Consider the following 23,434-nt stretch of genomic DNA (forward strand, 5'->3'; position numbering starts at 1 on the left):
ATTTTGGCTCATATTTTTTCCAGTAGAAAAACAGACCCCATGTGGTGCTGTTAGTATGAAAACTTCACTGATATCACTTATAGATAATAATTCTATTTATGGTGAAAATAAAAGTAAGAATTGCTTGTTTTCATAAAGGATCTTTATTAATTGTGCCATCACTGATTAAATGATCATATAATTTCCTGGTTTTATTCACATCTATTTTAATTAAAGATCGAGCTTGAGCTAATTTTAAACAACCAAGTTTCTGACACTCTTTAATTAACACTTTCTTAAACTCCATAAAAGCTTCTGGAACAAGTCGAATAGTGGTACAGATCTAAAAGAAGAAAATTAAGCATTTTTGTATTTATTTTGTAATGTGTGAAAAGTAAAAAATATTGACTCTTGACTTAATTTATCCAGGCCATAATCAACTCTCAATGGCATCGGATTTCTCCGATATTAAAAAGATAAGAACAAGTTCAGCCATATTTTGATTTAAGCTAAAAATGGAGGAGGGACACTTAGCTTCGAACAACCAGTACGGTGGTTGAAATTATTGCACACATCTTGTCAAACCTTCAAAGGCCATTTTAGATGATCTATTTTTGAACTATTATAGCAAGAATGGCTAGCTCTTTATCTATATCTTACATAATGTATCTTTAATTTGTCCAATTTTCAATCATGAATAATATTTTTAATTTTCTATGAAAACATTTTACTTTTGTGTAAGATGCGTAGAATATTTATATCTATAACATATCTTTCCTCAGTCACTTCTTGCAGTACCTTGGGGCTATTGAAATAAAAAGGCTCCTGTTGGTTCTTGTCAGTGATTAGTAGGACCGTGAATTTTGAATAGCCAAACAATCACAGCACCCCAGAAAAGTTTCAGGTTTCAGAAACAAGGGGTTTAACTCTGTGACAGACCAATCTCAGAAAGTTTAAAATGAGATCTCAAAATCTCTGATCTTTATAGACTGTTACAATGAACTAGGGGTTCTGACAATATCTTCCCCATGCAGTTTGCATATGGATAAGAAATCTTTTATTTTAAATCGTATCTTAAAGAGAAAAAGTAAGAATATGATGACCCAGTCTTACCTCCTTATCATTCTGAGAAAGTTTATCATAACCAGGGTAGCCAGTAATATCCAGTGGTGCTGGAGCCTTTCTTGCTGAAATAATATTTATACATCCAGTCTCTCAATAATCAATACAGTAAAATATATCAATTCTGAATTTTCGTCACAATAATTAAATAAAGAATGAATGAATAGAAGGGTTTAACATCCTACTTTTTTATACACCAGGCACTGTTTTATGAGGGAAATTTTGCCTGAACAGGTATTGATTTTCTACTGTCAAGAGTTCTTTTACGTGCACACCCACGTTTTCCGTCCCATCTGAACAACTAGATGCTGTTCATTGCCAGGTCCTGCACCATTGACAAACCATGCTGGAAAATCACAGGGAACTTTCTAGGCCAATACTGTGATTGAACCAGGGACCTCAAGGTTAGCGAGAGCACTATCCTCACTGAGTCACCAAGACTCCACTAAACGAGAAAGAGGGAAACTAGGACATTTCAGGACTAACATATGGTTCAATTTTATTTCATTAATTCGCTTGTGTGTTGGGTTCTTTAGCAGTGGTTGAAACAGGAGGACCCGGAGAAAAACCATGAGACTGGACAAGCGAGAATACTCCCTTGTCATGCCACTTGACTCTATGACAGACCATTTGCCACCCCACCCCCCTTTCCATTAAAAGAGAAAGGTGTAGGGTATCTGAAAAAAGGAAGTAATAACTCCTCAGGTTAAGTGATCACAATTCCCTTAAAAACTTACGAGCGAGGAATCAATACCACACCACTTGACTCTATGACAGACCATTTCCCCCCCCCCCCCAAACACTATTCCATTAAAAGAGAGAGGTGTAGGGTATCTGAAAAATGGAAACAATAACTCCTCAGGTTAAGTGATCACAATTCCGTTAAAAACTTACGTGCTGTAGGTAATGGTACATTGCCACCTTTCGACATAGTTTCTATAAAAGCTTGTCTTTGTAACCAAGATTTACAATTATCTTCATCCTATAAATACAAATAGTTGATCATTACAAATATAGAAATAGTTGATCATTACAAATATAGAAATAGTTGATCATTACAAATACATAAATGTTTAAAAGATTTACATAAACATACATCAATAGAATTCTTTATAGTTAAAGATGCAGTATGCAATCTTTAATTCTGCCTATTGCAGGTTTTATTTCTGGCTTCAAATTATATATAAACTATTATTTAGAAATGTATTTACATGACAAGCCTATAATTAATTCTCTATACAATCACAGGGCTTATATTTTGAGTGGATTAGACAATGCCTGCCATATCTTTGTTAAACGGTAATATGGATGATAATTACACATACTGCCGATTCAAGATTTGAAAATCAAAACTTTATTATGGTGGCAATGGTACATGACAATCAAGAGAACTATTTCTTGTCAAAACATTCATAACTTCATTGAGATTAAAGTAATTTGATTGAAATTTTCAATATATTGTTTTTCATTATCTATTTTTGGACTGTTATAGCAAGAATGGTCAGCTCTTTATATAAATCTTACATAATACATCTTAAAGTTTTTGTTTCATACCTGAACGTATGTGAGTAGATCGGATAAAAGATGACGTTTAGACCTGGTTACCTCCCTTCTTTTATTCAACACTTTGAACAATCTGATATTTCTAAGCTTGGTGATACCATTTTGTCTATATTCTTTTAATCTCATTATTTCTTGTTTTAATTCTCTTTCATCTGTAACAACAGAGAGAGAGAGAGAGAAATGAGGTTTAACGTCCACTCGACACAAACTAGGTCATTTCAGGACTAACATATGGTTTAATTTTATTTCAATAATTCGCTTGCGCGTAGGTTTCTTTAGCAGTGGGAGGAAACCAGAGGACCCGGAGAAAACCCACGAGGTTGGACAGGCGACCCTACTCCTTGTCACGTACAACCGGGGATTCGAAACCACGCCAGTTGACTCAATGACAGGCCTTATGATACAGCGCGCACGTGCTAACCATTCGGCCATCCAACCCCCCCCTGTAACAACAGAACCATATATTCACAGACAGGGGCGTACATAACGATTTTGTTTGGGGGGTGTTTAGCCAAAATGCGACCGACTGATGCACATACCCCCAGTACGAGTGACACAGTCAGGAGCAGCCCACCACACGTGCCAGTTTTCTAGGGGTCACGTCCAGTAGAGGATCTAGAAGCTGGGAATAGGGGGTGGGGTGGTTCCAAATCTAGTACGCCATCCACAATCCCACCCCACAATGAATGTCAACAAAATAATGGCTATAACATTAAGCGTCCTAGTAGAACATAGATAGTATTGTATAATTATATAGTTGTTCGCCGATCGTTGTCTCGCCGGAAAGCAGTTTTATTTAAGTTGACATAAAGTTTATGTCATATATGATGATTGTGCCTATAACACTGAGCAGCCTGAGAAAATTTTGAAAAATTGAGTCAATATCCTAGCATTAAAGATCATTGCTGGGAGAAAGTCTTGTGGACGAGAGGACCAGAAATGTGAGTCAATGGGACAGAATCTCGAGATCTGCCCCTGTCAATTCAGCCTGTTTTGCAAGAGTTGACATATCATTTGTATAGTCTGACGCTCCACGACCCACACACAAGTATAACCGTGAATATGATAGTGCTGAGACAGTATAAGACAACAGAGGAATAGAAGAATGATGTTATAACAGAATCGAGCGCCGCAGGCTCGAAAAAATTTAAGATATGTAACCGAGCTTATAATTTTTCAGGACTGGGCTTGAAAATTTTAGTCAATGTTATAGCAAATGGAACCAAATTCTCGTTAATGAGAGGATAAGAAATGGGACAGAATCTTGTGGCCTATCTGTCAAGTTCGCCTGTTTTGTGATTGTTTGTTTACCTCATTAATTCATTTAGTATGAGACCGACTGCGGTGATCAGTACTTTTTATGAGACCGACTATTTTTTTGCCATGGGAAAAAAAACATTTCATAGAACAACATACTCACAACAGAATAAGAGTGACAAACATTTTTTCAAACATGACAAGGAGACATGGTTATTTTATACTATAGTTTTGTGTAACGTATGCAATTTAGGCTCACAGATTCACGCAAATACATAGTATTTGGGATCTATTGTGGCATTATTTGTTTACCTCATTAATTCATAAAGTCCCCGATGCATATTTTTGAGACCGACTGCAGTGACTTCACCTATTTTGAGACTGACTATTTTTCTCCCTGGGAGAAATTTGGTTCTTAGACCAACATACTCACAACAGAATAAGAGTGAAACACAACATTTTTTCAAACATGATAAGTTGACAAGGTTATTTTATACTAAATTTTTGCGTGTGTAACGTGACGTATGTAGTGAGCACTTATAAGTTATTTTGATACCGACTGCTCTTATTTTGCGACCGACTGCACTGATTTAGCGACCGACTATTTTTCTTCCTGTACACCCCCCCCCACATTTACGGCCCTGTTCACAGACACAAAATCAAATAGCTATAATAGGAGGAACCTAGTCAAATAGAACTAGCCTTGTATTCAATATACAATCTTGATTGTGGTTTAAGCAATATATATTTTTTTTACGCTCACATTTTTATTTTCCCTATTCTCCGTCCATCTCTTCCTAAATGTGGGTGTATCTTGCATGGCAAATGTTTGTTGAAACCTTTGGCAATATATTTTGGCTCTCAGATACTGCTGTGTCACTTAAAAATGGCTGCATTCTCATTCATTATCCATATGGCCTTACATTCATATTACACAACATAAGTGGGTTCGACGATTCAACAGAAGTTGGTGAATGATCACGTCTCGTAATGTGGCAAATTAGACTTTAATATCTTGACTGAAATTTTCAACATATTTTCTTTTCATTGTCTATTTTTTAAGAGAGAGAGAGAGAGAAATGGGGTTTAAAGTCCACTCAACACAAACTAGGTCATTTCGGGACTAACACATGGTTCAATTTTATTTCAATAAGTCGCTTGCGCGTAGGGGTCTTTAGCAGTGGGAGGAAACCGGAGGACCCGGAGAAAACCCACGAGGTTGGACAGGCGACCCTACTCCTTGTCACGTACAACCGGGGAATCGAAACCCCGCCAGTTGACTCAATGACAGACCGTATGATACAGTGCGCGTGCTAACCATTCGGCCATCCAACCCCCCGTCTATTTTTTAACTATTACAGTGAACATAATGCTCCTTTAATTCATTATCAATAGCCCACGAAATAATTCTTCACAGTATTTGATACTTACAATGTAAAGTCTCTAGATATTGATCATATTCTATTGGTGTAAATAAAGTAGAAAAACATCTTAAACCATCAACCAAACTTCTTATTGTTCTTTCATATCTCTTATTGGTTACTAGAAATATACAAATATGTTAATATCTTATTATTACACAATTTAATTTCTTTCCTGTCTCGACATACCAGTTGCTTTCATAATGATAGAGTAAGGCTTTCGAAAACTGTGTAATTATGTAATCATAGCAAAAGATTCCAAATGTACCTATTTGAAAGAAAAAAATTATATGGCAACCGGGGACAGGGTGTGGTTGTTTGTGTTTGGCTCATTCCTCTGTGAAAATAACAACACATCAACCATACACATGGAAAAATAACAATGTGTATTATTTTCAATGAAGTAGTTCAATGTGCCACCCACACAAAATGGCTCCTCCACTTAGGTATGCTACGGTTGCATCTCTGTATGTTTAAACTTTCAAGTATATTTGAATCATTATTACAAGTATTATCAGACATGAAGTTAGTGAAGCTAATTTGTTTGATGTTCACTAGAGACAGAGCAAAAAGCAAAAAACTCACCAAAGATTTTGGACATATTGATCAAACCATAATCCCTTATTATTCTATAACAAAAAGAAAATGACATTACAAATCACATCATCACTATTTTTCAATTATTTTAAGGAGCTACAGTGGCTCAGAGAGTAAAGCACTGGCTAACCAGTGCATCCTGGAATTGGCCCAGAAATTTCCACTGAATTATTCAGCCGGTTTCCCTATGTCACTTGTCAGTGGTACAGGGAAAGGCCTGAGTCTGACAACGAAAAGAGTTAATTCAGACATGGTTTTCACCTTCGGGACTGACAGGTAAAGTTTGTCTACTCCTTCGTAAGGGACGAAAGAGCTGAGGCACCCCCATGTACTTGTTGGCACCCACGTTAACGGGTCCTTGATAGTTGGAATTAGATGAAGAGTAGCTGCTGCCCAGGTGAAACTTCCCTCATAGCACAACCCATGACATATGTCTTTTGATGCAGAAAAGTAGGACATTAAAATAAACCTCATTTCAATTCAATTATTATAAAAAATTATTATAATAATTATTATTATATTATTATAACATGTTAGTTATCAACTTGTATCACTGCTATAACCCATGGTAATTAAGTGGAATATTGGGAATAACTAAAATAATGAGTTGTATTAATGATTTCATATTTACTTTTTTCTGCGATCTCTTTCTTTTAAACACGTATGATAAATCTGAACTGCGGCAAATTTCAGATCTACAAATAAAAAGAAAACTTATGTCAATGATAGGTCAATATTAAAGTACTATTTAACTTCCATGCAATCTGTAACACTAATGGAATGCGTTTAATGTCGCTTCAATACTTTATTAGGCTGGCTGTTTTGAGACAAAAATATGGCATTTTAAGGGTGGAAAATGGGTGGTCGGAATTTCAGTCATAGAATGGCATGGGATTTAACATCTCCTCAAGTAGCTTTCATTTCATTTTAACTGGACAGCTGCTTTACTGTTTACTCTTCATCGAATTCCAATTGCCAATGTTTGCTTGATGGGACTTAGGTTTTCCATCACATCACAATTAAGCACACTTTCCTTGTTAGGCCCGTCGTCAGCACCCAAGACACCTGTGTACACAAGTGAAGTCAGCACCCAAGACAAGCGAGACCGTGGCTTGAAAAATCTATAATGTTCTTCTGGTCAAGAGAGAGAGAGAAATGGGGTTTGACGTACACTTGACACAAAATAGGTCATTCTGAGACTATCACAAGGTTCAATCTTATTTCAATAATTCTCTTGCACGTAGGGATCTTTAGCAGTGAGAGGAAACCGGAGGACCCAGAGAAAACCCACAAGGTTGGACAAGCGACCCTACTCCTTGTCACATACAAGCGGGGAATTGAAACTTGACTCAATGACAGACCATTCAACCACCTCCCCCCCCCCCACCTCCACTAAAAGAGAGAGGTGTGGGGTATCTGAATAAAAAGAAATAATAACTCCTCAGGTTAATAATTCTCTTGCACGTAGGGGTCTTTAGCAGTGGGAGGAGACCAGAGAACCCGTGAGGTTGGACATGCGATCCTACTCCTTGTCACGTGGTATTCAAACCTGTGACATTTTTGTTGAGATGCCAGTGCCCCAATGCTCGACATCGTGGCTCCAAATTCCAATTGATGTGGATTTCCTCTTGTTTCTAGTCCCATATTCAACTAGAAACACATATCAAGACAGGTGCCCTGCAGGTATAAACTGGGTTCGAAAAAAAACCATGTAAATATATATGATGGAGGATTATCAATGGATCAAAATCATTAAAATCTCACCTGACATCAATTTTTTATCTTCTTCCCATAAACTATCTTCATCATCATCATCATCATCATTATCATCTACATCATCTATCTGTGATATATCTAATTCACAATAATTATCATATTCTATAGTAAAATCACCTCGAGCAGCGAAATAACCACCCATGTCATTAATTATTGTTGAACCTTCTGATGGACGTGGTGGATCATCACATACTGTAAATACAATTTTTTAGAAAAGAAGAATTTAATATTTAGCATTTGGTATATGTAAGTATGGAATACCTCAGTTCCCGGAACAAATCTGAGAAAAGCTAAATCTGAGAAAATCTATCTGTTTTACTTTGGTTTTTGCAGCTCATTTTCAAAACAGCATGAAACCATTGTTCCCTAGAAACTATTTCCCCCTTAAACAGCCTGAATCACAAAACTAGTATATGATTCTTAAATAGTTATAACAGCTCCTAGAGAGCAGTGGTATAGGGCAGTTCAAGTCCTACTGGGTTAAATCACTTGTAAATGTGTCAAATGAAATGAAATGAAATGGAGTTTAACGTCCTACTCCGACTGGGCTAATGAAGACGGGCATAGGCCATACAGTGTGCTATGAGGCAATGCATACACAAGACCTCAGTTTTCCGTACCATCCGATTGACTAGACACCTGTCCTTGTCAGGCCCTTCTTCCTGCACCACTGACAAGGGGAAACCACGTCGGAAAATCCTGATGAATTTTCCTAGCCAGCCAATGCAGGGATCGAACACGCGACCTCCAGGCTAGCAAGCCGGCGTATTACCTACTTAGCCACCATGGCTCCTGCAAATGAGTCAAAGTGTTCCTCCTACTGCTACAAGTCGAACTCAGGATCTCCAGAGTGGAAGTTACTAGGGATGTTCAATAGACGTCAAGTCAGTTACACAATGTCAGATACCGTGTAACGTCATTATTGCCCAATGTAAAAAATAATATAAATTTCGACCGTACAAACAAAAACAGAATGAAGTAGATAATAAGTAGGGTTCACAATGCATACAAAGGATTAATTTTTAAAAATTGGTTACCACCATTACAAAAATTATCACAAAAACCAGGAGAATTTAACCATACTCTACAATATTATTTTAGGTGCATTTATGAGTGCAATAAACTACAATACATACTTATGGGAAAAAAGCTACTAATTGATGAGTATTCTCTCAACACTGAGTGAATACACTTGAAACGTTGCCTAAAGTATGAGTTATAACATACTGTACATGTTGCATGTAAAATCTTCACATCAAAAGGTAGTTGACATCTGAATTCTAATTTATCATCTATATTTAGTAACTCGTTTATAGCCTATCTAGCTAAATGAAAAGTTAATTGTACTGTATTTATTATAGATGACATATTGATCCGCTTCTCTCAGTCTTCCTTACTTGTATAGACTTATTAGAATAACTTGGTTTTAATTTTCATGTCAGGAGTTCTTTTAGCAGTAAGTTTTAGAACGCAGTTTTTGTCCTTGTGATATATCAATTATCATAGTGGGATTGAACAACTGTTTATACCATTCGGCCCACCGAATGATATCACCTACTAGTAGATACTAAACCTATGCACAGTTATTTGTTCTTACTTCTTAAAACCAATTCTAAGATATATATCTTAACTTACATTTAAAAACTATTGGTGCTGGATGAAATGATATCTCTGGTTCTGTGAACTCTATAAAATAAACAATATTAATTATCATTTTATATATTACTTCATCAAACTGTCCTGAAGCAATGTTAGAGGAAACAATGTTTTGTTTTTTTGACAGCGGGCTTCAGCTTAAGCCTAGCTCACAACCTGGCGTACGTGCTACTACGGGTAAAATTTTAGTAAACTCGTACATGAGACTTACACATCCCTTGTGGGTGTTCGGTATCGTAGAAGATCATAGACTGGTCGTAGAGACATCTGGTCCTGCACATACAGAATTGTCACCCGGTTTCTTCCGACTGGTCTGCTTTGTGAACTAGGCTTTAGTAAGTTTAACACCACATCATTAATTTTTACACCACACCACACCACTTGACTCAATGACAGACATTACGATCTTAAGCATATGTGTTAAACCATTTGGCCACCCAACCCCCTTGATCACATTACTTGGTTAATTAAATTAATTCAATAGTGACATTATTTATACCTGGTAATGATTGAGTAGGGTTATCTATATAATGTTTATTATAATGTCTTTCACATTCACTTCCAGATTTACTTTTAACCTGATCAGCTATTTCTTTCCTTGAAAAAATAAAAACAAAAGATCAATTAAGCAGATTTCTAAAACAGATTTAAGCAGATCTTTGCATTTAAAGATAAGAACTATCTAAAGTCAAATCTTCATTTGTATTGCACAGTCTTGAATTAACTACATGATAGTGACACTTTATATATACACCGTGTTATATGCAAGGCAGTTTTGCTCAGATACCACTAGAAAATTTACTATATATATATATCAGTCCCCGTCAACTTAAGGGATCATGATTGACACACTAGCACATGTAAAGTGTGATAGATCATTATTTTCTATTACCAATTTCCATATCCATATTCTTCAATAGCTTTAAGTAGGTTGATTTCTTCCATAGCAGTCCATCTTTTTTCAAATATAGAAAAATCATTTCTCTGCAAGAAAAAATGAATAGGGTCTATATTAAAAATTTCTGTCAAATTACTTTATTCTGAGCAAATTTATTAATGTTTGAAGTTTTGACAAGATACAGCATCATTAGCCTTGATCGTCAAGTACCACTGCTACAATAACAAAAGTAGTCTTGTTTTTCCATTTACAGAATCTTCTCTTGATTTACAGAATTTTACAAAGGTAGATGGTTATCATATTTTTCCACAATTATACAGTTTGTGATTAGTTTGACGACCATCATAAGATGTAATACATTTGTATACAGTTTTTGGTAATTTTAGAGCAATTTTCATTTCCATGCCATTGTGACCTTTTAGTACTGGTACAAGTCTTTCAAACTTACAATCATAATATATGAATGATTGCTTTCATGGTTGTCAAATTCCACACCATTGGCAAAACAGTGAAGACATATCTGTACATTATTTTCTGAACATTGAATACATCTAATATAAGGTTCTATTAAAACAGATGAACATCCACTACACAGGACATCACCAGTCATTTCCTCTTCAATATCTTCCATCTGCAAAATTCACAGGAATTAAAAATCTGGTAGGCCTACACCATGAACTAAAATGAGCCATCCATATCATATTTGTACCCAATTCTAAATCTGTTTAGATTTTACCCAATGAAACTATTGTACCAGAAAATCATTTATATCAGAAAAGGGGCAGTAGGACATGTACGTTGCTAGATGGATGTAATTAGCTACAAGACATTGCCTGGACATGACAAGAAACTGGTATAGACATACAATTTCTGCCCCGTTCAGTTAGCGCAAAATTTGTAATTAAATTGCCATAATATATTAATTATTATGAGACTGATGTCTGATTTTCAACCCATTTATTTTACGGCAGAGGCAATGGACATCAACCGACATGGTCTCAATTTTGATCATCTTTCCACCTGATATGAGTGGTGAGAACATTTGCCGAGTTAAAAGCCATTTGTTTGAATTTTTAAAAATCGGTTCGAATATTTCAAAACCTTGAAAATAACAGAGATATAACACGTTTGTTGAACCTTTAGCGAGTCAAAAAGACACTACTTTCATTTATCAAGATAATAATATTATTATGCCTTTTATTACTTCAGAATGAAGAGTTCATTTCCTGTTGAAAAAAAAAATGCAACCGATAAAAATAAAAGAAATATTATGTACTCTAAAATCAAAGGGAAAATTTTCAGGGTGAAATTATATACAATTAAAAAAAAGATAATCAAAGTTTGCTGTTTAGAACGTATATAGAATAAAAACTCAAGGAACACCAACATAAAATGCTACTCTTATGTTTATCGATAGCTTTGCCTTTGTAGAAAAAGGACATGACCGGAAGCGGAAATTCTACTTTGCCTTCGCAAACTTACACCGGGTATATTTCCATTAAAGCGTTTATTACCCTTGTTTGCCAACCTAGGTTACTAACACACTTATCTTGTCTAAATATGGTGGTTGAAATAGGCGTAGAGGGCTATGACGCCTTCCAAAAAGTAGCAGAAGAAAATAAAGGAAAAGTAGTCTTTGCTTTATTTTGTGGTTCCATTGACGCTAATGGCCAAAGTTGGTGTCCGGATTGTGTTGTTGGTGAGTCTTTCCAGTATTATCATGGACCGTATTATAAGATCCATGGTATTATTAGTTTAGTATAGTTCAGCATTGATCTTATCTTGGTCGATTTCAAATTTCTATACATTGTCTACTTATTTAATCGGTTAATACAGAACATGGGGTACAGGCTCGATGACAGTTAGGGGGGCAGAACCCGAAATGCCCGAAAACATTTCGGGTTTACAGACAGCGGCGCCGGTCTTCCTGGAGAGGCGAAGAAGCGGGGCTTACCTTGTATGCCACTCCCCACAAAGAAAATTTTGGAATATTTGACGGCTGCAAACTTGTTTTTCTGCTATTAATAATTTCGCCCCGTGAACAAAGTAACTTCAAAGTAGTCTAATATAGCCTAATTAAAGTGGCTGAATCGAATTCCAATCAGTCGTTTACAGTCCACGGAGACGGGACCGTTGGGGGAAAATTTTGAAAATTTAACTGCCACAAACGCGTTTTCCTGCTATTCCACCCTGTGAATACAGCAACTTCAATTTGGTCCAATATAGCCTACCTGGCTGACCAGAATTCCAAACAACCAATCAATCGTCTCGGGGTATGGGGGCCTCACCCTCCCGGAGAAAATTTGAAAATTTAACCACCGTAAATGCGTTTTCTGCTATTCTAGCCCGTGTAAGCAACTCCAAAAGTATCCAATGGTTTTGTAACCGAAATCCCATTCTGAATTCCAATCATTCAATCAGACTGTTGCAGCTGCATTCACAAATAATAATCGATGCCCGAAAAATGTTGCACAAAGTAGAGTGGCTCCAGACAAAATGTTTTAATCCATCGTGAACTCAGTACAAATTTGTGGTATTCAATTAAAATAAAAGTAAAATTAGTGTTTTATTAGGGCTCGATGACAGATAGGGAAGCAAAACAAGAAATGCCCGAAACAAATTTCAGGTTTACAGACAGCGGCGCCGGTTTCTTCAAGAGGCGAAGAAGCGGAGCTGACTTTGTATGGACCCCCCAAGAAAATTTTGGAAAACTTGACGGCCGCAAAAGCGTTTTACTTCTATTCCAGCCCGTAAAATTAGTGTTTTATTAGATTTCGAGCACTTTATTTTGCCAATTTTCAGTTTACCCGTCTGCCCGAAAAGTCAGCTTGCCCGAAAGTTAGGGGGGCAGCTGCCCCCCTGGCTGATACGCCTATGATACAGAATATAAATAAGAAGTTAGAGCTAAAAAAAAAAAGACAATCATTGGGGCCAAATGGCAGTTGGGAGGGATCGCACACTGGAGTGAGAACGATTTTTTCAGGTTTTCAGAGTGATTTGTGGAAGAATTTTAACACGGATTCCACCCTTTCTGCTTTCACCAGTCACAAAAGTAGCCACTAAAATAACAATCTTCTACCGACCAATATTCCTATTATTGGTAGATTTTAATGATTAAGTAATCAATTATATTTTAGCTGCTCCAGTGATCAATGCTAATTTAAAATATGCCCCCAAAGACTCTGTACTGATTCACTGTGGAGTTGGTGATAGACAGTTGTAAGTATGCAATTTAATATGGAATTGTTATATTTTTTAGAGAAAATATTTTAAAGTAGTAATGGGTATAGGCCTACTGCTCGTTTTAGAACACCTGTTACTGCTTCTCATAAGGCTTATTATATTTTCGATATTTTAGGTTATACAAGTTCAAGACAAATTGAACCAAAAAAGGCAACGTGGTTACTCTTCTTTGGTTATAGAAAAATACTTTATTCATCAAAACAGATTAGTGTATTCCTATTTCCCAAATACACATAAGCTAAACCAAAGAAATATGTATTACAGGAAACCCAATCTAATTAAAATACAGATCTATATTTCGTTTCTTTTTTTATGCTTTCGATGGCTTACAGTACACTACATGAATTTCTGACCGGTTGTAGCGATAGGTTGCGTCAGAGGTCATACTAGCGGCTTTTGACGTATGACATCAGACAATTGATTAACCAATCAGTATTGATGTTACTAGTGGATTACCCACAGTTCCGTGCAAAACATGCCTAAAGCTCGCCGTAACAGACTGTTTCATTTGCTAATAGCTCCCATCATTCAGAACATGTCAATGATAACAACTCTTCCAGATCCTAGTGTAGTAAAGGCAAGTGAAACGAAATTTTGAACTATAAAAACGAAACAAAATAGGATCTGTGTTTTAATCAGATTGCAGGAAACCAGATTCCGTGCTGACTAAAATATGAAACAGTGCCATTTCTTATTGAATATATCTACATTGTGTATTTGTTTCAGTTGGAAGGACCAGAATAATGCCTTTAGGAAAGATAATAGATTAGCACTGAAATCTGTACCAACTTTATTAAAACTTGGACAGGTGAGTTGGTATTGTAAGTTACATTAGGTTGAGTGTTGATGTTAGTAAAATTTGGGGGATTCTTGATCTAGTTCCACTGTTAAAGACGCGCTCTTTTTGTAATGATAACAGATTTTTATCCAAAGAATAAACAAAGTAAGGAACAAAATTCAGTTGGCCGGACTATTATTATTTTTAACTCAAATAAATAAAAGAGGTTCCGTTATTTAATTCATTAAAGGATAATATTGGTGTCAGCCATTTTATATATGTGATAGAACTGGTTAAACACAAAGATTTCAAGAAACGGAAGTGACGAAAGCAAAAAGAAAACACGAGTTATCCTTCTATATAACTGACCTGTTCTATCCTTCTATATAATTAACCAGTTGACACCAATATTGTCCTTTAATTTGAATGAGCTTCGGCTACGACAACGATATCGATCGCGTAAAATAACTAGCAATTATCTTATCGCATTGTCATTCGAATTTATCTGACTAATATGAGTAGAAGAGGTGTACATGGGTGAACACCGGCATATTTGTATATCTCATTACTGTATATGTAAAAGTTTACCCACACATTACAAGTATCATTCGGCTACATCACGATTTCTCATTAAGCCCCGTCATCAACACCTGATTATTGGATTTCGGTGCACATAAGGCACATAACGGCGCACGTGGGACAGCTGATTATCGCATTGTCATTCGAATTTATCTGACTAACATGAGTAGAGTAGGTGTACATGGGTGAACACCGGCATATTTGTATATCTCATTATATGTAAAAGTTAACCCACACATTACAAGTATCATTCGGCTACATCACGATTTCTCATTAAGCCCCGTCATCAACACTCGATTATTGGATTTCGGTGCACATAAGGCACATAACGGCGCACGTGGGACAGCTGATTTTTAAAAATCAAACAAAAGTTATCGGTGACGTGTCACGACTCTTTATTGTTAATAATTTTCCCGGGTAATCATTTGCCGCCCACGATTATTCGCCGGTAGTGAATACCCCCCATAAAGAATACGACGATCGCTGGCTTTGACGTTCCAGTCGCCGGTAGTCAATAATATTGTTCATCGATCAGATGTTTGCTTTCGCGGACAAGACGCGAAATGCTTTAGAGACATAACAATAGGGTACAGGGAGTTGTTCAGGAATTTGAGAAACGGGAGAGGGGGTGGTGGCAAAGTGGCGACAACGTCAAATTTGGCGTGATTTCTGGGGAATTACCCGAGATATTGATTAAATCAGAAGCTCTGAGATAACATTTCTGTTTATTTGGGTAAATAGGATTCGAGTGAATTGAGGGAGGCAAAAACGACCGCAAAAATGCTTCGTACGTTAGCTTGTTCGATGTTATTTCGATGACTGTAGGGTAGATAAATATGCTCTGGGCGAGCAGTGGAGGGTCCGGACAATAAAAGATTGAAATGGAAACAATGCACCCCTCACTGTTTGAATGCTCCGGAGAGATGTGTATTTGTCAACGATAAAAATTCTCACACAACACGTTCAAAGCTGTTAGAGGTATCATAAAACAAAGGTGACAAAACTTGACGATAAAACTTGTCATTTATATGACATAGTCAGGGATGTTTCTCCTTCTTTGTGATTTGTGGGATCTGATAATTTCACCTACAAGTAACCAAGAACATTATAATAGATATACAAGAAGATATTTAATAATATATCCTTCATAGGAGACTTTAAGTGATTCAGTATGGCGATGACCCACTGACCAGATTCTAGCGGGTTCTATCCCGGTGTTGGCCGAGACAGTTTGACTTGTCAGTGGCGTAGGACGGCGCCTTGCAAGGGGAAGCTGCTAGTCTTTCGCATGGGCAGCACATCAAATATCCCCTAACTGTTGAGTAGGCCGTAACCCCGCCGTCAGCGTTAAATATCCCCCATAGCGCATAGCGCACTGACGTATGACACTTGAAGTCTTCTTTATTCCCGTTGGAGCAGAAAAGAAGGAGGATTTAGGGAGTGCAGCACACAGGTCTCCAGAGATCAATTGTTTCAATGGCATTAAGTAATTGAACTGGAATATACAGGTCATAATTCTATGGAATACAATTACTGCTTATTACTGAGCGACGTTTTGACTAGGCTTCTCTAGTCATTATCTAGTCATTATCAAGCAATGATAAGATATGAAATATAACAAGACAATTATATACATGTACACAACCATACTTAGTTAATGCTGACCAACCAGAGATACCCCTTCTAATTACATGTACTTAAAGGGAATCTAATTTAATTTAGGAGAAGCCTAATCGAAACGTCGCTCAGTAATAAGCGGTGATTGTATTCCATAGAATTGTGACCTGTATATTCCAGAGATCAAGTTAAAAGTTATTCCATTTGTATGCGATTGCTAAATAAAAGCATAATACACAAAGCAAAAGTCTGAATACAATGTCTTAACCGGGTCCTGTTTTTGCGTCATCATATATGTGTTCATGAGCCGAATTTATTGAGGAATTACGACTGTGGACCTGTATGTATGGAGTTGTTTCCCATATTATACACGAATTCTTTATTTCCACTGTACGTTTATAGATTTCTATTTTAATCACGTAAACACATGTAACTTATGTAAAGAATTGTGAAATAGTGAAAAACATTTATCTTATTCTTGAAATAATGTTTCAATGCGCAGGATACCAACTGGGGTATGCTTATGTGGGTCGTTATGTCATAATATTTTAGGCTTCATGAACACATTGATCAGCTTAGTGGCCAAAAAAATAAACGCAAGTCCTGCAAACATTATTCAAATAATTACCCGTTTATCTTTTAACTTTAAAACCCCCGAGGACCCATGATAGCATTCACGTGGACGTATTTCTATCTTATTATTATAAATTATTATAAATTTTTCTAAAAGTTCTTATATGGGTAGTGAAGACGACTTGCTAGCGCAGATCATTGACCTGGGGCTGTGGAATGTTAACCCACCAACTGGGTATTAGAATATCTTTTATTTTGGAGAATTTGTTTTCAGTCAAATTAGCTTTCTAACCATAAGCCACATCTACCTACATCGTTCCGCCATCTCGACTAAATAGTACCATATTTTCAATCTCAACACCCCAGTACTATTGAAATTTTATATCTTATATTTTATACTTGAAAATTATTCATTTAGCTACATTTATTTGCAACTTTTATTTTCCAGCCCCAGAGATTAGAAGAGGCCCAGTGTGCTAAACCCGAAATGGTGAAAATGTTATTTGAGGATGGTGAATAATACAATGGTTATGCAATGGTCTGCAATGGCCTGCCAATAACAGACATGTATTGTATATAGCTTTATACAAAGCACAATATTAATTGTGATAAAATAAAAGAATATGCCCTTGTCATTTAAAAGCAATAAATTTTATAGCCTACAGAGAACGAGTCCCGAGTGAATTAATAATAAACTAGGGCAATGGAACACCGGCATAAGATGAAAGCAAAATTTATGTATGATTTTATTAGCATGAACTATGTAGTATTCATAAAACCTAAATAGACTATTTGTCTAGGGGATTACCTTTAACACGAGAGCCAAGGATCCGTTAAATACTGACGTCATCTCTGACGTAAATGATGTCCCTAGACCCCTGCATAAACTATTTCAATCTATTGTACCGAGAGAACATTACCCAACATTTCCCATGAGTCCGTTCTTAACTATTGAATTAACTCCATAAAAAGAGATACAGCCTATTAATTTTCTTATTGCATTATCTTTGACGGTTTATCGGTCTGTTATAACCTAGAATTAGAAGGACGGTTTGCATACATGTCGGACCTAACTATTCTCTTTATATTAATATAATTTGTAGTTTACCCCGTGGTATTATATAATAATGTCTTTATCACTTACTACGTGAATCTAGCAAATGTCAGAGTGATAGTAGTCTGTAATATAATTCTATTATGAAGTAATTTGATAGGATATTTATTTTATTGACCTTGACCATCATTGGTAGTACAAGTACTAGAGCTTATTTGTACTTTGTAGACTCAAGACCTTACTTCAATAAAATAAAGTTCACGCTGTGCTACACTAAATTGTTTTTTTGTTCATAATCGATCGATGGCTTTTGATATATTATTTATACATATTCAATAGTAAAAGATTTCAAATCCATTTAGCAAAAGCCGACTGATTGAATCCATATTCTAAAGCCTATGTGTGTTAACTGTCAAACCGATACAAGATATCAAGATAACGAAAATTTGTTCAATTTTTAAATACACAATTTTAAGCCTACCATTTAGTTGAAACCAAGCAACTTTTAACATCGCAACATTAGCTGGATCTTCGGCAAAATAAATAATACCCGTGCTTACGGTTACTTGGCCATCAAAAATAGGGTGGGATTTTGTGCCATATCTAACTGAACTAATAAATTATTCTTTTAATAACCTACACGAACCTGTATGTTTTTAAAAGTATAACTACGTGAAATGTTATATAAAAGTTAGTATGTTCTTTTGAATAGTTGTTACTTAAAGATACATTATGGGAGATAAGATAAAGAGATGGCAGTTCTCGCTATAATAGTTAAAAACTAGATAGTGTAAAGGTAATTTGCTGAGAAAGAAGCCGGTGAAATTTTTGCATAGTCTCGGTTATCATTACTAAAATCATTAATATAAACAGCATAGTCTCGATTATCCACTTTTTCTGATTTAATTATCTTTGGCCGTTAGCGGCATATAGGAATCTAATCCAGCCTACATCGAAGGCTAGCCTTGACATGAGAGTTTATTATGGTCTGGATAAGTTAATTAATGTCTAATTGATAATTTAGATAACATTTCAGGCCTAAAGAAAGACTTGTAATAAGCAGATTTTGCTCTTGCATAATGCATGTTTAAGTAAACTGGCATATACAAATATGTTTAACGCTAATATCATAATACAAAAACACAATCTGATTAAAATACAGATCTATAATTCGTTTCGTTTTATTATACTTTCGATGGCCTCTACTACATGAAGTTCTGATCTGTTGTTCTGTAAGGTCGCGTCAGGGGTCATACGAGCGGCTTTTGAACCCAGGACGTCAGACATTTGATTGACCAATCAGCGTTGATGTTTCTATTGCCGATTCAACTGCTGTATATACCGTGCAGCCGCGATGGCTCAGTAAGTAAGACGTTGCTCGCTAACCTGGAGTTCCCGTGTTTGATCCCAGTGTTGGCCGAGAAAGTTCATGTGGATTTTGCGGCGTAGTTTTCCCTTGTGGTTACGGGGGGTCTGACAACTGATAGTCTTTCGGATAGTACGATAAACCGAGGCCCCCTGTACACGTTGGAATATGATATTAGGGTAGGCCGTAGCGCCGCTCTCGGGGGAAAAAATCCCTCATAGCACACTGTAGATGGTGTATGCCCGTCTTTATTAACCCACTCGAAGCAGAAAAGGACGCGAAACTCATTTTATTCTGAAAATGCGGAAGTTCATTTTTGGAATTTATTTGTGGGCAATACCGATTTTATGATCCGGATTAGAGAATGTGGCTCCTCGATCGGGTAACGATTTGGAGGCTTTGGATAGCTGACAATCTCATATTTATATTTAAAACTGTTTGATAAATGAATACGACTCAACTTATATGAAATATAATTATTTGAATCAATTTATACATTTATCGATTATTTAACCTCTAATAACAGGAAATAGAAATCATAAACCGTTTATTAATTTATGATCTCGTTAAAATAGATTGATAATTTTAAATGGAAAACGCTGTTATTGTACAGATATTAAGATAAGATGTTTATTGTACTAAACGACCCCAACCCACCCTTATTTGACGACGCTACCGGCTATTAATAAATCCCTGAATATATTTTTGGGGCGAGTTATGTCAGTGCACTGGTGTATTTACACTGACCAGTCTACTAGCGCTCAACCCACACAGATTGGAGTTTTTGTTGAAAAATTTGCATAGTTTTCGTATATGTTCATCCCGGTGGAAAAACCAAAATGAGAAAATTATTCCGTTATAGCTAAGCTCGCATTTCCCCAGAAATGGTTTCACTACTGATGTCTTCCGTCTTGCTCTAGTCACAGTTGTGGATTATTCATAGGAGTTCCTTTCAGCAGGTTTTGTAATCATTTGACTACCAAAGACTTAAGAAATTATTCTATTAAAGGGGCATTATGGGAGATTAGATAAAGAGCTGGCAGTTCTCACTATAATAGTTGAGGATAATGTAAATGGAATTTGCAGAAAATTTCAGTCAAATTGATCCACTCTGAACCGAGAATTTAGCGATAGAATTTTAGGCCAATCTCGATCATCATTACTGAAGTTCGCACGATAAAAAAAACATAGTCTCGATTATCCATTTTGGAATTAATCATCAACGAGCGTTGAGCAGCAGATCGGATTAAAATCCAGTAAATATCGCAGGCTAGCAATGACATCGAGGGTTGATTATGGTCTGGATAAGTTAATTAATGTCTAATTAATAATTTAGATAACATTTCATGCCTAAAGAAAGACTTGCAATAGGCAGATTTAGCTCTTGCATAATGTATTTTTAAAAACAAAGAGGCCTGATTTCTAGAACGTATAGACTTTCAGAAGATGTAAACTCTGCTATGCTCTATACTGATCTCTTGGTTAAAAGACCCACGGTTGCGATTGTCGCGATTATAGTCGATCTTTATTTCAAGTCCACCAAAAGTCCGTTGTTTCTATGACATGTAGGTAATTTGAAAAATGACGGATGGAGTTTTATTTATACCCTTTCCTTGTGTCCATCTAATAATCACAGCTATCAGTTATGGCCAGTTACAACAAGCGGTTGCTGTGCAAGATACGCCCACATTTTGCAAGAAATGGATGGGGAAGAGGTAAAATCAATTGGAAGCATCCTCTCATTCAAGATTTTAACACAGATCATTGCTACGATAGATGCGTAGTGGAGATTTCAAGAAACGGAAGTGACGAAGGCAAAAGGAAAACAAGAATTGAGTGATAACAGATACACGGGCTAATTTCTGCTTACTAAGACCAAAGACCAAAAGTTGTTTTATGAGTCTGTGGGAGGATATCTAAAAAAATAATTGACTCTTTTCTTCATTGACGCTTTACATGTTTAGCATGAACATAGAACAAATTTAGGATTTTGCATTCTACCTAGCAACCATCATTATAAAGTCGTTTGGTGTCGCCACTGCGTGCTAAGTTGGTGATTGAGCACCTAGCCTACATGGTCAGAACCATTACGTTGATGATATGAACTACTCGCTCTTCGTCTGGTTGAATGATTGGACGAAGTGCCAAAATTGAAAACAACATCGAACGCGATATAGTTTGCAAATACTATGTCAAATAGACTTTACAACATTTGTTGATTTATTTGAAGAGAAGTGCAGGATTTAGAGACTTTTAATTAATTATATTTTTTTTTACAGTTGAGCCAATTAATATTTATATACTGTTTATAATGATAAACATTTTCTAGATATATATTTAGAAATAACATGAATAAAAGTTAGAAATTAGACGATATCATGACATTAACAAATTTAATTTTGAATCTAATATATACCGGCATATATCTCTAGAATGTAAGATCTGGTGTGTACCAAAGTCGAACTCATCCAAGAACTGTTGATCCTTAACACATAGTTTAAGTTTCATCAGCAGATTCCAGTACCCTACATCTAGCCTCGGCTGTATAACGAAATCCGCCATTGAAACTACTTTCAAGTTCCCGGATTACCAACGGCGTTGCCCATGACGACGCCTTTGAACAATGTTTTATCATACAAAGATTTCAAAGTCTGAAGCTGTTTTCACTCAAGTTTATCGGATTTTCTTTAGACAATGCAAGTTTGCACTGAAAATTCTACACACTCTTCGAACGACGCAATTGTGAGAACTTCTTTTAAAAGCAGCAAGTATTCCTAGTAAGTAAGCCGATGCCGCATCGCAAATGTATAGGCGTAGGTACATATCACTTACATCCGAAACTAGATGCCCAGTTCAGCATCACAGGATTAAACCACCATGGTAAGAAATAAATAAAATTTCACTTCATTTTATTAGCCAGAAATCGCACAGAAAGTGTCTCCGACGATCTAGACCCCCAAGAGTTTCCGGGCCCTAGGTGGCCCTGGACCCTCGCCTAGGGAACTAGGATGGTAGTCTCCACCCCCGCCCGATCAAGAATAGCTTCCGACGGCCATGTACTGGCCCACAAGTCCGTTGATTTTAAATTAAACTGACCCATGTAATAAACCAATTCCCATTGAAATAAAGGTAAGAACCTTACCTCATAAATATGTGATTCAATAAAAACCAACAGTTACGTGATATTTCTGTTGATTTTAAAATGGCCGCCAAACCGGGTAACTATTTCAGTGGCCCACTCTTCACTTTGTAACATAATTACTTATTGCCATGCAAACTGTTATAATGTGTTGAGAATTTTGCATTTGAAGCTATTTTTACTTGCGCAAAACCTCAAAGGGTGTATCAATTGTAGCGGCGAACAAGACAAGACGACGCTACAACCTACAATATTGCAGCTAGTATTTCCCCGTCGGAAATTTGAGCGTCGACCTTGTCGGCAAATCAATTCACGGGGCACATGAATAGTCTGAAAACCAATTAGTCCAATGGCCTGTCTTTACCCCAAGTCACGCAACAGTAAGAATGTATATAAACATGTATGATGGCCTATTACTCGACTTCATCTATCAATAGCCTACATATTTACTCAATTTGAATCAGCTCGTTTTTAAACTAGACCTAAACACATAAATAGACGTCTCCCAGACTCCTTATTTTCTTAATATTTTATATACAAATATCAAGACTAGAATTAAACCAAAATTGGGAATACATCTAAAACATTTTTATTTAAAGCTCATCAAACACAAATTTTACAGACAGGCTTGCGATACATAAATATCACTGATTCGATGAACATGTATCGATGACAGACAGGAGAGTGCCTTTAAAAATTTACTACGAGTGGGTTATGGAAATAATTGAAATATGATAAGAAACTTCCCTTTGGAATGAAATAAAAGCATCTATTATCTCGAATAGACTGACATGACCTGATCTGTGATAATTCCGT

At 36.3% G+C, this 23,434-nt stretch overlaps 2 protein-coding genes across 4 annotated transcripts in view; one reads left to right on the plus strand and one right to left on the minus strand.

Moving 5' to 3' along the window:
- Positions 1-124: 124 nt before the first annotated feature.
- LOC126824663 (transcriptional adapter 2-alpha) overlaps positions 125-23,434 on the minus strand; it is a 28,957-nt gene continuing 5,647 nt past the window's right edge. Inside the window, exons 1-13 of one of the 3 annotated variants that reach the window (XM_050553962.2) lie at positions 11,407-11,452; positions 10,718-10,900; positions 10,264-10,355; positions 9,871-9,968; positions 9,351-9,401; positions 7,704-7,907; positions 6,571-6,634; positions 5,928-5,971; positions 5,353-5,463; positions 2,656-2,816; positions 1,996-2,083; positions 1,093-1,166; positions 125-322 (exon numbers count right to left, since the gene is read on the minus strand). In XM_050553962.2, the coding sequence (XP_050409919.1) occupies positions 131-322; positions 1,093-1,166; positions 1,996-2,083; positions 2,656-2,816; positions 5,353-5,463; positions 5,928-5,971; positions 6,571-6,634; positions 7,704-7,907; positions 9,351-9,401; positions 9,871-9,968; positions 10,264-10,355; positions 10,718-10,900 (1,362 nt within the window). In that variant the 5' untranslated portion in view covers positions 11,407-11,452 and the 3' untranslated portion in view covers positions 125-130. The other 2 variants (XM_050553964.2, XM_050553961.2) reach the window with 2 other exon arrangements.
- On the plus strand, positions 11,705-17,728 carry LOC126824670 (thioredoxin domain-containing protein 17). The gene is made up of 4 exons (XM_050553985.2): positions 11,705-11,968; positions 13,407-13,488; positions 14,239-14,320; positions 17,508-17,728. The coding sequence occupies exons 1-4, from the start codon at positions 11,710-11,712 to the stop codon at positions 17,577-17,579; spliced, it is 495 nt and encodes a 164-aa protein (XP_050409942.1). The 5' UTR covers positions 11,705-11,709; the 3' UTR covers positions 17,580-17,728.

This window comes from Patella vulgata, chromosome 6 (assembly GCF_932274485.2).
Source record: "Patella vulgata chromosome 6, xgPatVulg1.2, whole genome shotgun sequence".
Lineage (NCBI taxonomy): Eukaryota > Metazoa > Mollusca > Gastropoda > Patellidae > Patella > Patella vulgata.